At 34.0% G+C, this 15,404-nt stretch overlaps 1 protein-coding gene across 4 annotated transcripts in view; it reads left to right on the top strand.

Moving 5' to 3' along the window:
* Nucleotides 1-15,404, top strand: part of LOC149558280 (3-hydroxyisobutyryl-CoA hydrolase-like protein 1, mitochondrial) — a 239,269-nt gene that overhangs the window by 129,297 nt on the left and 94,568 nt on the right. For all 4 annotated transcript variants that reach the window (XM_089832567.1, XM_089832565.1, XM_089832564.1 and 1 more), the window contains one exon: nt 14,263-14,347. In XM_089832567.1, the coding sequence (XP_089688693.1) occupies nt 14,263-14,347 (85 nt within the window). The remainder of the gene's footprint in view (nt 1-14,262; nt 14,348-15,404) is intronic.

Genomic DNA, 15,404 nt, shown 5'->3' with positions numbered 1-15,404 from the left:
TGAAACCGGACAAGCCAAGTAGGAAAGATCTTTCATTTCCGAAATGGCGGACAATAGAGAATCCCAACGGGAAATTGCAATACAAAAGAAATAATCTAAATCACATACCTATGACTACCTACAAGCCGTGCTTAAATACTCGTCGAGGGAAACCTTTCCGAGGGTGTACAAAGATAGCCGACAACAACACTTACCAATGGAAACTAAAAAAAAAAAGTCTGAGATATATTAAATCAATTGGAACCACAAATACAAATATTAACTTGGGCCCCATATTAATTAATTAAAGTAACTAATTAAAGGTCCTTTTATTATATTATTTAAATTCTGGGACCAGTTAAATAATAAATTTAATTTAATTATTACATTGACATTACATATCATAACATTCAATTGTTTTTAACTATCTAATTCTCATTCATATGAAATATATAATGGCTATATGATTATTTTAAATGGGCAAAAAATTGGGATGTAACATTGAGAGAGAGAGAGAGAGAGAGAGAGAGAGAGAGAGAGAGAGAGAGACTCATATTATGTTTCTAAAAGAGAGGTGGGGGTAAAGGAAGACATGGGTAGGGGGATACAAATAGAGAGATGGGGGGGAGAGAATGGTGAATTAAGGGAAGGGAGAGAATGAGAGAGGGTGATTAGGGCTCATAACATGGGAGGTGAGAGAGAGAGATGGTGATTAAGGGGCATTGCTAGAGAGACAAGGGATTCTATTTTGTTTTTAATAGACATAGAGATTAGAGACAAGGGTAGAGAGAGGGATATGATGGTGAGATAAGGGAGGCGGTTAAGCTCGAGCTATCAATGAACGTCACAATAGCGAGAGACAAGGATCCACGAGAGGCGGTTAAGCACATGCCACAAAACCATCGGTCTATGTTGAACAATACCTTCGCCTAGAGGGGATGGAAGCACCAACCTCCTAATATGGTGAAGGAGCAAGAGAGAGGGAGAGAAAGGGAGAGAGATATTAGGGGAGAGAGAGAGAGAGAGAGAGAGAGAGAGAGAGAGAGAGAGAGATTAGGGGGCATATTTAGATAGAGTAGAAAGGGATGTGTGTGTGTGAGAGAGATAGAGAGAGTGGTTCATATGTTTTTTTAATAGAGGGAACTAGCGGCAGGGGATAGAAAAATAGAGTGACAGAGGGTATATTTAGATGGATTAGGAATTGATATGAAAGAGAGAGAGAGAGAGAGAGAGAGAGAGAGAGAGAGAGAGAGAGAGAGAGAGAGAGAGAGAGAGAGAATTCTAAAACTAACCATTATTCTAACCATAACCTAAGTCTTAACTCTAATGTCAACTTTACTCATAACCTCAACCTGAAATTCTAATTATAAATTTTAACCTAACCTTCTCGATAACCTTAACCATATGCATGCATACCTTAATATGAACCCAAATAAACTATACTCTAAATACTAACACCTAATCATACTTATAACCCTAACCTTAATAAACTTTAGTTATAATTGTTAACATAATAATACTAATTGCCACTTTTATATTAATCTCACTTGACTTCTAACCCTAACCCTCACCTTAAGTCTAACTGTACCCCTAACCATATTCCCAATGCTAAATCTAAATATAACCCTACTTCTAACAAGGCACCTTTTCGCTAAATCTACTTGTGTCCCTATCCATAACCCTGTTTTTAACTCTAAGCATACAACATATAAATTAATGGTATACATAATTTAAAGTTAAATTCATTACAAACATTATACTAAATTGAAGAAAACTAATCCTGTGTTCAAATTATGCAACTAAAGTACTAAATATAAAATATTTTTTAAATATCGAAAAGAATAATTTGATACTAACCTTACAAAAATAGAACTAATAATTGCACTTTGAACCCTAAGCCTAACTGCAACTAGAGTTGAAATAATTAGAACTAAATTTAAAATTTAAAATAAAAAATAATTTAAAAATAAAAATTATTATCACCCAAAATCTTCAAAAATTTCTTCTATGGTGCGCGATGGTTGCTACTAGCTTTTATATATATATATGCTAAGATTAATCCTTCTTGAGGTGCCTATTTTTCATCTAGTCATAACCCACAAAAGATATTTTACGATTTGATGAAAACAGGCGCCTTTAGAAGGATTACTCTTGGCATATTATATATATAAAGTATATATAAGCTATTTATTAACAATGAGAACATTGTTCTCTTATTGTCATGTTGATCTGTTCCATGACAACATCATGATAAAAACTATTTGTGTGTCTTGTAGGGTTTTCATGTTGAGTGATTCCATGAAATTTTATAGGATCTATGTGATTAAATTTTACGATTGACATTTTGGTTGTAGATGATTGTTCAGCTAAAGATTTCTCTCTTGCTAAGAGGGAGTGTTGGAGTTTCTAGCTGTGAAGAAATCCTTATCTTTGGGCATTAATTTTGTTATAGTCACCTTCAGCTGAAAAGGATGTTTATGATATTTGTAATATTAAATATAATGACATGCGTCATTCATTATGCTTTAAGGCATGGAAATACGAAGATTTGTGTTTGGAATAAAGAGTTATATTGTTGGGAGTTTCAAGAGATCTTCCGTTGTAAAGTGTAGTCTCTCTTGTGTTATATATATTGTATCTAGTGAAAGGCATTGTACACTTGAATTTTATTATCAATAAGATGATCTTTTGTTGTGTGGCTTGGTTTTCCCCCTTCATTCTGGAAGGGTTTTCCTTGGATATTTCTGTGTGTTTGTTACATCTATTTTGGCTATTATTTATTGATGTTTATCATTGATTTCTAGGTGAAAATCCAACATCTCCAACATCCCTACAATGTGAGCTAACAGAGCTATTACATTAATCAGAGCTTGCATGTTAGTTTTTGACAAAATCTCAAACTACTAGAATTGAAGGTAGAACCGGTGGAGGGTTTTTGCAGTGGTATCGGAGCTTGTATGATATGTGTTTGAAAAAATGCCTTTAGAAAGTGTGTGCCTTGGGAAAGAGCTCGAAAGACACTTTTCATATTGGTGAAAGTAGATCCAAAGATGTAGTAGAACTTATTCATTAAGACTTTTGTGGACCTATGATAATAACATCTTTACAAGGATTCTAGTGCTATGTTATTTTTGTAGATGATTATTCTAGGAAAACATGTATATATACTTTTGAAACATAAAGATTCTAATAAAATTCTAATGAAATTTAATGAATTCAAGGCTCTAGTAGAAGATTGTTGGGCAGAAGAATCAAAACCTTATGATTAGATAATGAGGGGAATACATCTCTGCTAGTTTCAAAACCTTTTGTAATAATGTTGGGATTAATTGGGAGTTTACTGTTCCTTGCAATCCTCCACAAAATGGGGTGACAGAAAGGAAAACTAGGACAATTGTAAAAGCAACCAAAGCCATCATGCATGACCAAAACCTTCATACCTTTTTATGGGTTGAAGCCTCTAGAACTACTGTCTATATTCAAAATAGATGTTTGCACTTCTTTTTGGATAACAAAACCCTTGAAGAAACATTTACAAAGATAAATCCTGATATAAGCCACTTGTGAATCATTGGTTGTTTTGATTACATTCAACATACCAAAAAAAGAGAACCAATTTAGAACCTTCAGGGAAAAAGGGAATATTTGTTAGCTTCAGTGAAACATTTGAAAGCTATAATATTTTATATCCCTGAATACAATTCAATTGAGCTGAGCAAGGATGTAATCTTTGAAGAAGATATTGCATGCTAAAGATCTAAAGGCATTCATGAAACAAATATTGAAGATCAAGAGTCTCTGCAAAATATGGAAGAGAATCACAATTCTTAGATTTTGAGGGAGACTTGTGAACATATGGAAGATGATAATCAATATGAACCTATGGATTTTGTTGACGGGCCTAGAGACACTACTGTGAATTGGAAAAGACCTCTATGGGCAAGGAAAATGATTAAAGAGGCTAACAATTATGCAGCACCAAAAGGAACCTTTAAGAAAAGAAAAACGCCTCATAGGTACTCCAACTATGTGATGATCCCTTTTTAACCCCTTGACCTAAAATTCAAAATTTAGGCATAAGTTAGGGAATCGTCCAATATTTAGCAACCTATGACCATCATTATTAATAAGGTGTTTGAGGAGATGAGTGTTTAATCTAATGAACATGATCATTTGGAATATTTCTTCATATAGGGCATAGGAATCTTTCTCTCTCCTTATTACGATCATCATAAGATGGAAGAGTTACAGTGCCAAAGGGCGCGTGAAACAGACTACAAGCGGTTCCCTGGAGGATATCCATCATGTGCCCGAAATTACTTCGTCTCTCCCTCCCAAACTCCCTACCTTAAGATATCATAATGTGGTCGAGAAATAGACCCCTATGTCCTATAATTGAAATATGTTCCTAATGCTATCATAATTCCTTAGGAATGTATCTTAATATATTATACATGTATCCCTTAATTCAATATTTATTTATATTTTATTCACATCCATACTTGTGTGTGTGTGTGTGTGTGTGTGTGTGTATAAAATGATTTGTATCATGTATTTACCCTTAATGAAATTTCCAATATAATTCAATGTGCATTCCGCTATGTAAGAAATTAATATCAATTGCTTATTATTTAGTTTCATTAATCACTTTAAATTTAACTACATCTATATTCTTAAGTATTGAATTCCACGAATATATATTCATACCCTAAAGTGTATTAGTCAACGGATTGTGGACAGATTTAATTACATCTATTCCCTTAAGTATTGTATTGGATGAATATATATTTGAAAGGGAAATAAATATACTATTCATACCTAAAAGTATATCTGCCTGCGTCCTCTGATGTATTGTGGACAGTACTCGACGTCCAATCCTTTTTGCGCAGAGATTGAGGGTACCTGGTTGACGCAAAGACCGTGGGTATCTGACTGTACCTTTGACGTAGAGGTTATAGTTTGGTGCAGGTTTTTCACGCATACGTGGTGGATATTAATAACTTTGCTCGTGTTTTCTCCCTACACTTTCCTTATGCCTTTTGCAGTTAAACCTAACCCTAATAAATATTGCTTGGAGCAGACGTGAATGAGAAGTCGTGCCCCAATATATATGTTTTATCATTGTTTATCGAATGTTATGTTTGTTAATTAGATTTATGTTTACTTATTGCTTTTAGCATAGTTTATAAAAATTATATTATATTTATTTGAAAAGTATTTATAGTTTATGGTCAGGATGTTTGTAATATAATATATAGTATTTAATTGATTAGTGTATTTTGGATTAGTAAAATATTTGTAATATAATTATGAGAGATGAATGATCAACACTTTTTGCTTGGTGACCATTAGTTTAACATTAATACTATTAATTATGATTTTTATGCCATTGATTGATATAATTAAACAATAGTGTTATTACAATGATGTATTTAAGATTTTACTCAAATAATAAAACAAATATAAGCATATGTTTTATAAAGAAAGAATACATTAATCATGGCTTATGACAAACTATGTTTACATTATGAGCGAAATCATCAAATCAAAACCTTCTAGTGTTGAGTATGCTTTCAAACATCAACTTTGGAAAGATGCCATGACAGAAGAATATTATTCCATTCTTAAGAATGCTGTTCGGGATATTGTACCTAGACCAAAACACAAATAGGTGGTTTCATCTAAATGGCTTTTCAAAATCAAACATGCTGGAGAGGGCAGTATTGAAACTATAAAGCAATGTTGTTGCTAGAGTTTTTCCTCGAAAGGAGGGGGATTGATTATGAGGAAACATTTGCTCCATTTGCTCAATATACATCTGTTACAGTTGTGATTGATATTACCGCATCAAAAGGATGGAAAATTCATCAAATGGTTTTAAAGACTGCTGGTTCTTAATGGTATAAATAGAGGAGGAACTATGCCTAGAGCAACCTAAAGGATTTGTAGTACATGATCATGGTTCTTATGTTTGCAAATTAAAAAAGGGTTTATATGGTCTATAACAAGCTCCTTGAGCTTGGTATGAAAGAATCTATGTTCCCCACCCCCAAAAAGCCAGCATTTTAGAGACATCCTTGTACTGGGGACTTGCATATGTTCCCAATTTCTTAACACAAAAAATTTAAAAAATAAACACAAATGTCACTTTTGCTGTCCCCAATTGCTGCCCCCATCCCCAAAATCAGCAAAAAAATTTGCCAACCTAGAAACCCGTCCCGCTGTCCCCTACCATCCCCATCCCAGAAACTCGGGGCAATATAGGAAAGGATAGATCACTATCTCTCAAGAATAAGTAGATAACACTCTCTATCGATAGATGATTGGGTTCTTAATGTACTTGGTTTACACTAGACTAGATATTTGTTATGCAGTAAATTCAGTTCATCTGTGAAATAAGACAATTACATCTAGTTGTAGCAGAGTACAATGCAGCATATATGGGAGATCTAGAAGCATCATGGTTAAGAAAACATATTGTAAACTTGTTTGGACAGTCCTTTGATCCCCCTATCATTTACTGTAGCAACCAAAGTTGTATAAAGCTTTCAGTGTATCCTGTATTCCATGACAGATCAAAACACATACGAACTCCTTACCATTATGTTAGAGACATGGTGGAGAGAAATGCTATGTAGTTGAGATATATTACTACTAGGGAACAAACAAAAGACATTATAATCAAGCCTCTATCCAAGACAAAGGTGGAATCCTTTAGAGGTAAGCTTGGTATGGTAGAAATGTAATTTTATCTGAGGTTGAGTCTCAACAATATATATTTGTTGTACTAATATATTCTAAAGATGTTTAATGTGTAAACTCTTTTATTGTCGTCAATGCTCAATGATTTTTACAATGGGGGTGTGCTTCCTATCATTAGACCCACTAACTCAGTGAATAGATGATTTATAAGGTCATATCTTTGAATGTAATTTTTCCTTTAAAAATGAGCAACAATGGAATAACATGTATCTCAAACTTATAGAGATTCTTAGCTCCAAATATATGTTTAAATACTATAGATTTTAAAATAAACAAGTGTTGTGTTACAAAAAATTAAATACTGCGTAACTTTAACTTGATATGCAAATAATATTGATGTTGTTCTTTCATGTGATGGGCTTACATTAGAATGCCACATTAACACATTCATATGTGAAGAGCACACGAATATATTGGTGGGGGGGCGCTGTGAATCAGTATATTGACAACTTTTCCCAATTTAAAACTTTTATCCAATTAATTACATTAAATGCTGAAATCAACAATTATGCACTTGAACACAATGAAATGAGATTTACATGGAAACCCAATGCGGGAGAAAACCATGGCAAATAAATGCTTTCTTATATAAACTGTTCTTCTACAATGTTTTGTAGGCTACGACCTAGTAGAGGGTTCAACCCCTATGTTTATGAGCACCGACTTAAGCTCCAACTCCTACACTTTGCAGGCAGTGACCTACTGGAAGCACCAACCCCCATCACTAGTCTTCGTGAGTACCAACCCACTGCACACAAAAAATTCTTTCCACCTTAACACTGTTGCTCTCTCAATTGATAATGGATATTTTTATTGCAAAAACATCTTTTACTTTGCTATATTATCTTCTCAAACATTAACACTTTACCCTCTTATTTTATACTTTCCATTATAATATATATATTTATAAATATGTATTTTATTTTATTCCTTTCCCAATTACTTTACTCACACTTTAATATATATATATCAGATAATATATATATTCATTCAGACGACCTCTGTATTTTCACCTTTATATAAATTTTCCTTTTCACTTTCAATCTCCTCTTATCTTTTTTTCACTCTCCCATTTCTTTCTGACAGCTGCTTCTGCTCATATTACTGTTTTTACATTTTTACATCTGCTCACACATATACACATATCAGATAAAACATCTGAATATAAGCTGTTTTCCTTCTTATTTTTCTTCTGCACTTCATTTGTTTTCTCAACCTGCAGTCTTACTTTTGCAAATACCTCTTTTCATCTTATATATCTTGGTAGGCGGAATGTGACGTTTCAAATGAGTGACATCTTTTATACATAATCTTAATTAAGAGATTATAATTTACATTATAAATCACTGATTGTATTATAATGTTTCAGTACTTTATACCTTTCGAGTGAATATGATTCTAATTGTTCAAAGCACCCTATACACGATGCTGGGCAACCATTTACTAATAATTTTTTATCATTGATAATCATATTTAATATCTTTCAAACTCTGACTTCTGTATGGTACGTTTTTGGTTCCTAATGCTGCCCATTCGCTTTCATCGGGCCATCGCTCCTTATTTGTTTCTCTAATAACTGACAGGGAACTTCAACACGTACGTCTTGGCCTCTTCCTAGATATCAATGCCACATTGATTCATCTTCGACTTGCTACTTCTTTACAGTATGCCGTCAAATTACCAATATGATATATGTATGTTTCTAATGTTATCGTGACTTCATATGCTTACTGGAAACTTTAATAATATATGTCACTGCCCCCATCGATATTTTTGAACAGGATAAGGCATCGTTTCTTGTCTCTAACATCTCTTGTTATTTGTATACTTATTCCTTTGGCTTCCATATATTTGTTTGAAGATTCCTGATGGTATTGAAATGATATGATTAAGCCTTTAATCACTTGATGAGTTTGTTATCGATGACACAAATATATCGCTGCTCATAGTGTCTGCTGTGTTTTAGCATTTTTCTTCACATGATAATAACCCTGTTTATACTTTCTATGAAGTCGCTGCATATGTTTGAATATATTTTAATGTTTCCTGGTGTTGCTTATCACTGTCTCACTGTCTCACCTGTTCACATATTTTTTGTACGGTAGCTTTTGTGACTAGTAACTGTTACTTCAATGGAATAAGGTGTCGTCTGTGTCTATCATATAGCAGTTGCTGGAGACCAAAATCTGATTGATTCAGAGACACGTAACTTTTAATACTCATTGTCATTTTCTTTACTTTTGCAAAGATTCCAGTGCTTTACTTATCGGTAGGTTCCGTTGCTGAATAATATCCTCAGCCACAATGATTCCAATCATTAATGCAGCTGTCACTAATAAAGTCTATATGTATTCAAGTTGTTGTCCATAATATATAACTGACTTATTTATTAAACTTCTCCTTATATAACTTCAAACTTAGTTGCCTCTTATAAACTTAATCACTGCTTTTATTAAGATGACTTGAAATATACACACTCCTCTTCATGATGTGTTTGTCCCTTTGACATTGATGATGCTTATAGTTCTGTTCATCTTTTGACATCAATGATAATATTCCATCAATATGCAGGTATTCATTAAAATAAATTTCATAATACATAACAGTTTATCCTTTAATCATAGTAGTTCTGTCTTTGAACTGTTGTGCAATTATCTTAATTATGATTTAGATGCAATGTCTACAAGAGAGGTACTGGGTCATCTTCTTGAAGAACTATTGTTCTGGTGGACCAGAGAAATCATTAGAGTCTTGGTTATGAATTCATTCTACATTCCGTTGCCTCCTCTGCTTCTGTTGGTCCTGTTGTTGATCAGTAGTAGGCGTTAATCCATTTTGATTTGTTATACATTATTTTTATTAATTTTCAATACCTAATGTTATCATAACTGTTTTTTAACTTGTGATTGTATTAGGTGTTGGCCTCCATGTAATTTGTAGCTGCAGTAGTAACACTGTTATTCTATTCTACTTTTCTGTGTCTCAACATATTTGTTTACAACCATAATACATTTCTACATGGTATCGAAGCCATATTCTGATATGCTTGTTCTCTAACTGGCTAAACGGAAGAAGAGAAGAAGCAACAATTACTAGGTTCACAGAGTTGACAATGTACAATTTGAAACTGCTGCTCTAAGAGATATTTACCTGAAGATTGTTGTCAATGGGCATCAATATTTCGCATGCACAAACCCTTGTGGAATCATATGTTTTTGTCTAATTCAGATGGAAATTTGTAATTTGCAACTTTATGGCGGTACAAAGGCCCTTGCGTTGGCTCTTGAACAAACATCGAACCTAGATACTAGTTGAAGCCAACATGAGGCTTGACATCTAGTTGACACTAGCAGTAAGTGTCAATGCTGTTCTCTACCTTTGCATCCCTAAGGCTTTGTAGGGTGTTGCCTCCTATTCTTTGAGGGAAAAGGATGCTTATGAACATTTGCCAGTGTTAGATGGCAAGTGACACATGAAAGACAAATAGACAAAAGTGGAGTTGTTGCATCTTCTGCAGTGATTTTGTTTGATTTTCTACAACTGCTACACATCTATGCATACACTATGGTCGAGTATCTCAATGCAATGCAGAGCAGGTGGGGGTTTGTTTATACTCAGATTTCTCCCCATTATATTTTTAAAACCATCCCCCCCTAGAGTAGAGATACCGACTTACAACATGGCATCACATATGCAACTCACTCATGTTTGGGAGTTCACTGCTAGTTCTAGGCTCTATTCTTTAAATCACATCCTAACAATAGAGTACACGGATCTTCCAGTTTCACCTGGTGTGTACAAAGTGATCCATAACACTGTACTCTTCTCATTTACAAAGTTTATGAGAGTATCTACCATTTCATATACATTGTCTACTCTCTGTTCACGTGTACTCACAGTATTCTGCTCTATTCATTCAATTTTTAGGTTTGCAATTGTCTTTTATTTTGCTATTGTTGCTATAAGACGCTTTCACTTGTAACATACCTAAATTCCTTGGAGTGTTGTCCTCTACGAATGCCGGGGATCTGGATGATCTTTGAAGGGTGAATTTTCATGTAGTTTTACCTTTTATCTATGGGAGATGCAATTATTCACCTTCACAACCATCGTATTGGTAAGCATCACAGGAATTGTTATCTTGCAGTTGTTAGGTTGTTAGCAGAAGTAATTTAATATGATGCAATAATCTGCAAGAATGCATTTGATAACTTTTTCAAGAAGATATAGTTGCATGTAAAACAAATATAACTTAAAGAAGCAGGTTTCCACCCTACAAATTAAATAATACTGTTGTTTAAATATCTATTTAGGAAATTATTGCCCATTGCTGTCTGGCCGGAGGCCACTATGGCAAGAATGGCAAGTGAGTGATTTTGCTTCAACCTTTAATTCTTTGGATACCTCACATCTTTCAAGTTGTTGTACTGGCAACGAGTAATAGCATGTTTAGCCTTACTTTACTTCATCGTGGCATGGCTTTTGGGAAAAGTAATAGTATAATTTAAAAATAAAGTTCTGTTAATAGTTAGTTATGAGATCCTTCTGATATCTAACTTTTACTATAACAATCTTCTTGATTCCCCTGATTCTAATAGTCAAGAATGAAGGTTTCTCAACTTGCTGTTGTCTCCAAGATATTAACTTTCTATAATATTGCCAATTTTGTTAGATTTCATGAACACCATGTCCCTTTTGTAGTTGCCAAGCTATCAATTCCTTCTACTATTTTAAATGTTAATTTAGTTTCTATTGTTCTCATATTTACTATGATCTTGTGTACTTATCAAATGGTTTCTGAATATTTTCTTTGGATAAGGTTAGAATTTGGGTGATCTCAAAGTGCATAATGTTTTGGGTTTGGAGAGTTCTGTCATTTTAAGGGTCATATAAGAACTTATTATTTTTTGAGGATTGCTAGAAATTAATTTAAGTATTATTTCAGTGCTTGTTAATATGTTATTTCTACAGGGGCTCTATGAGTCCTTGGATCTGATAGATACTGATTCAGTTTAATAAATATTTTCCCTATTGTTACATCCCAAATTGTTCTCTGTTAAAATAATCATGTAACGGCATACATTTCACGTGTCTGGTAGTTAGTTAGTTATAATCAGTTTAATGATATGATCATGAGAAATGGATAATTTTGGTTGATTGTTTGATTCTCATGGAGATGACTTGTTAGTTGCTAGTTACGAGACAATTGATAATGATTATTATTTTCTTTTGAAGTTAAAAAAATAAGTTGTCAATGGTATTGGTGGTTAGCCGTTATGATAATTATGAAACACTTTTGGTTATAATTGAGAAGTATGTTATTATCGTTGAAATACTCTTTGGATGCAAGAGTAGACAAAGGGGGGAAGCACTACTAAGCAGGATTTAAGGAATGGGGCACCAATTAAGTCCATTGGACCATCAGGTATGGGTTCTAACTATCTGGGTGAAGGATTTAACAGCTAGGCAACTGACTATACTTTGGAAAGTCATGAGCTATCCTTTCGGATCTTAAAACAAGAGAAACATTAAACATTTAATAAGATAAGAGAAATTACTACCTTCTTTTTATTTTGAGACCATGGAGTGGTTGTCAGATGTAACTAGATAGATAGACAAATAGATAGATAGATAAACAACTAGATAGATAGATAGACAGAGAGATAGATAGATAGATAGATAAATAGATAGACATACAGACAGAGAGAGAGAGAGATAGAGAGACAGATAGACAAATAGATAGGTAGATAGACAGATAGACAGACAGAGAGATAGACAGAGAGACAGACAAATAGATAGACAGACAAATAGATAGAAAGACAGACAGACAGATAGATAGACAGACAGAGAGATAGATAGACAGATAGACAAACAGACAGACAGACAGAAAACAGACAGATAGACAGACAGATAGACAGGCAGACAGACAGGTAGAGAAACAGATAGACAGAGATAGATAGATAGATAGATGCGTGCCCATGATTACAGTATCATTCACGCCATCGTCAGTGGTATAAGAGGCTCATTCACGTGTTGAAGTTGTGTTGTCAGACCACGACAACAAATCTTAACAATCATTCACAGGTCATGAAATCATTACGCAAGTCTCCTTTCATATTTATATGTGCTATGTCTTTTTCGAAGCACTTTTTTGATGATTTCCACTACAGAATGAATGAATGCAATGGTAATATGTATCCACAATCATGGATAATCATACTAGCGGTAACCAAGGCTCAAGACTAAATTGAATCCTGAAAAACATCATAAATGTTTCCATTGTATTATAGTTCTTTTATTCATGCATATCGGGTGTTAGTACAGACTTGCACAGTCGGTCCAAAATGACTTCATTGTAATTGTTGAGTAAATACTTGTAAAGTGCTTGTTAATGGACGTTATACATAGAGATGGTTCCTTTATATTTCACAAGGCATATATAAGTCTTATACAATAGTATTATCCATATCAAAGTAACAAGAATTGGAATCGGCAAGGCCAAATTGAATCATGAATTGGCCATGAATAAGAATCGAATCAGCTGCGACTCGACAAATTTAAAAAACCCTTGTAGTTTAGTGAGTAACTTATTTCATAAACCCTTTATTGTTGATTCGATTCATTGATTCACAAAAAATCGTTTGGCTTGAATCGAATGGCTGGACCGCATGAATCACGTGAATTCCTGTGATTCTCGAAACTATGATCCATATACCGGTTGAGATAGGAATCAGATTGGTGTAAATAAATTCTGATTGATAAGACACAAGAAAATCTCCCAAGATGCACCCAAGACTAGTAGAGTCAAGCATAAATGGGTGAAGAGGAGAGGTATCCCTGCAAGAACAAATTGAATATCAGTATGAACATTTAAAACTGCCTAAACCAAGTCAGTTCATGGTTGTCCAAAGTATATTCAGTTGTTAGGTTGAGCGGTGGTGATTGGACTATTCATTTGCCCATCTAAATATTTGGGCAAGGTAGATTAGAGGCATGCTTGCCGCAATTGATCACTAGAGGTCAGAGTGCTAGTTGACAGAGGGGAGGTTGATGGAGGGATTCCTCAACCTTGTTTGCTGCTTAGCCAACACTATAACACTGGAATGCTCGGGTGGCAAGACTATGGTGCTGCAGGCCTAACCTCGGGTTAGGGAGGGGCTTTTTCATATGAGATTGTGTCGGGATAAGTTAAGGTTCGCGGTTGGGAGATTAAGATTATGCTAATGCTTATCCTCTTCACCAAATGTCGAGGCTTGCACAACTCATTATCTTACTTCCATGGTATCCCTCCAGTGTATTTAGTTATGGTCGTTGTAGTATCAAATGATTATGCTAGAGGTAATTATGGAAGTTATATTAGTTTCTTAACTGCTATTTACTTTCCTTGTACATTGAAATCATTTGTAACGAATATAACTGCCTTATGTCATTTAGTTATGAAAGATAGATTTATCTCTAGAATTACTTTCTTTTCTAGTATATGAAAAATGGTATGTTACACCTGTTATTTGGGATCTCCAGGTATTTGGTGCACCAGAAACACACATAGGTTTTCATCCTGATGGAGGGGCCTCTTTTTTCCTATCACACTTACCTGGCTCTCTAGGTAAATCTCATGACATCTCAAAGTTCATATTTTTTCCCGTGTTTCAGTGTTGTAGTTTTAACTTTGATATCTGTGATTCAACAATAAAAATGAATGTTCTTTCCCCTAACTCTAGTTGTTTTTTAAGTCGCTGATGCCTTTTTCAAGAAAACTGATTAATTACTTGATTCTCTTAACATATTTTAATTATTTTTTTGCTGGCATTATACTTTTAGTTCTTTGTTATAGGAAAAGCATAATAATGAAGGAATGCCTTTGTATTGATTACCTTGATATTGCAGTGAGAATTTTGATCCAATGTTTCATTTTCCTATTTCATTGAATCACTTAATTTGGATCCTTGTCAATGGGATAATTGAATACTTCGAACATGCAGTGGCTTCCTTTTTAGATGTTTTCTCATGCAAAAAGAATGAGGCAACTGCATTTAGATCATCTTATTGAGAGAGAAGAAAATTTGTTTTGAAAGGGAAGAAACTTTGTTTCAACAAATTTTCTGGTAATACAGTGATTGTTTCATTGATTAGACATCTATTAAAGATTTTCTTAGAGTTTTGGGTAGGTGATTGTGAACGCTTTTAAATTTACAATTATCATTTATATAGGCTACCTATTAGATTCACACACTTATTGTGCACTCCCACAATATGGTAAACTATAAGTGTGTTCATAAGCTGAGTTACAGCACTGCCAAAATTATTCGCCTTCTGAAAAACTTGTGACACTACAATTTTAGAGTTTGTGTCATAGATCACATTATCTGTATCTGCATACAAATGATGGATATGTGTGTAGATGTATGCATGGTATATGTTGCATTTGAGACGGACTTAAATTTATAAGGTGTCAACATGTAGGAAGAGTAGCACTAAACTCTGAAGGTGAGAGTTAGGGCATGGCCATCCAAATTTATTATGGACAAATGCCATTTGACACTGATAGCTGGCATCTTGTTTGGATTTTGGCTCATTAAAATATATCTCCGAGCACGCTTCCATATTCACCTACTTGTATAATAGACATTATTGCACATAATTCGGATGATGTTGCGTGTTGA

This window comes from Cupressus sempervirens, chromosome 5 (genome assembly GCF_028749045.1).
Source record: "Cupressus sempervirens isolate cs-2001-9-10 chromosome 5, ASM2874904v1, whole genome shotgun sequence".
In the NCBI taxonomy this organism is placed as follows: domain Eukaryota; kingdom Viridiplantae; phylum Streptophyta; class Pinopsida; order Cupressales; family Cupressaceae; genus Cupressus; species Cupressus sempervirens.
Note: the sequence above shows the minus strand (reverse complement) of the source record. Positions and strands in the feature narration are given on the sequence as shown.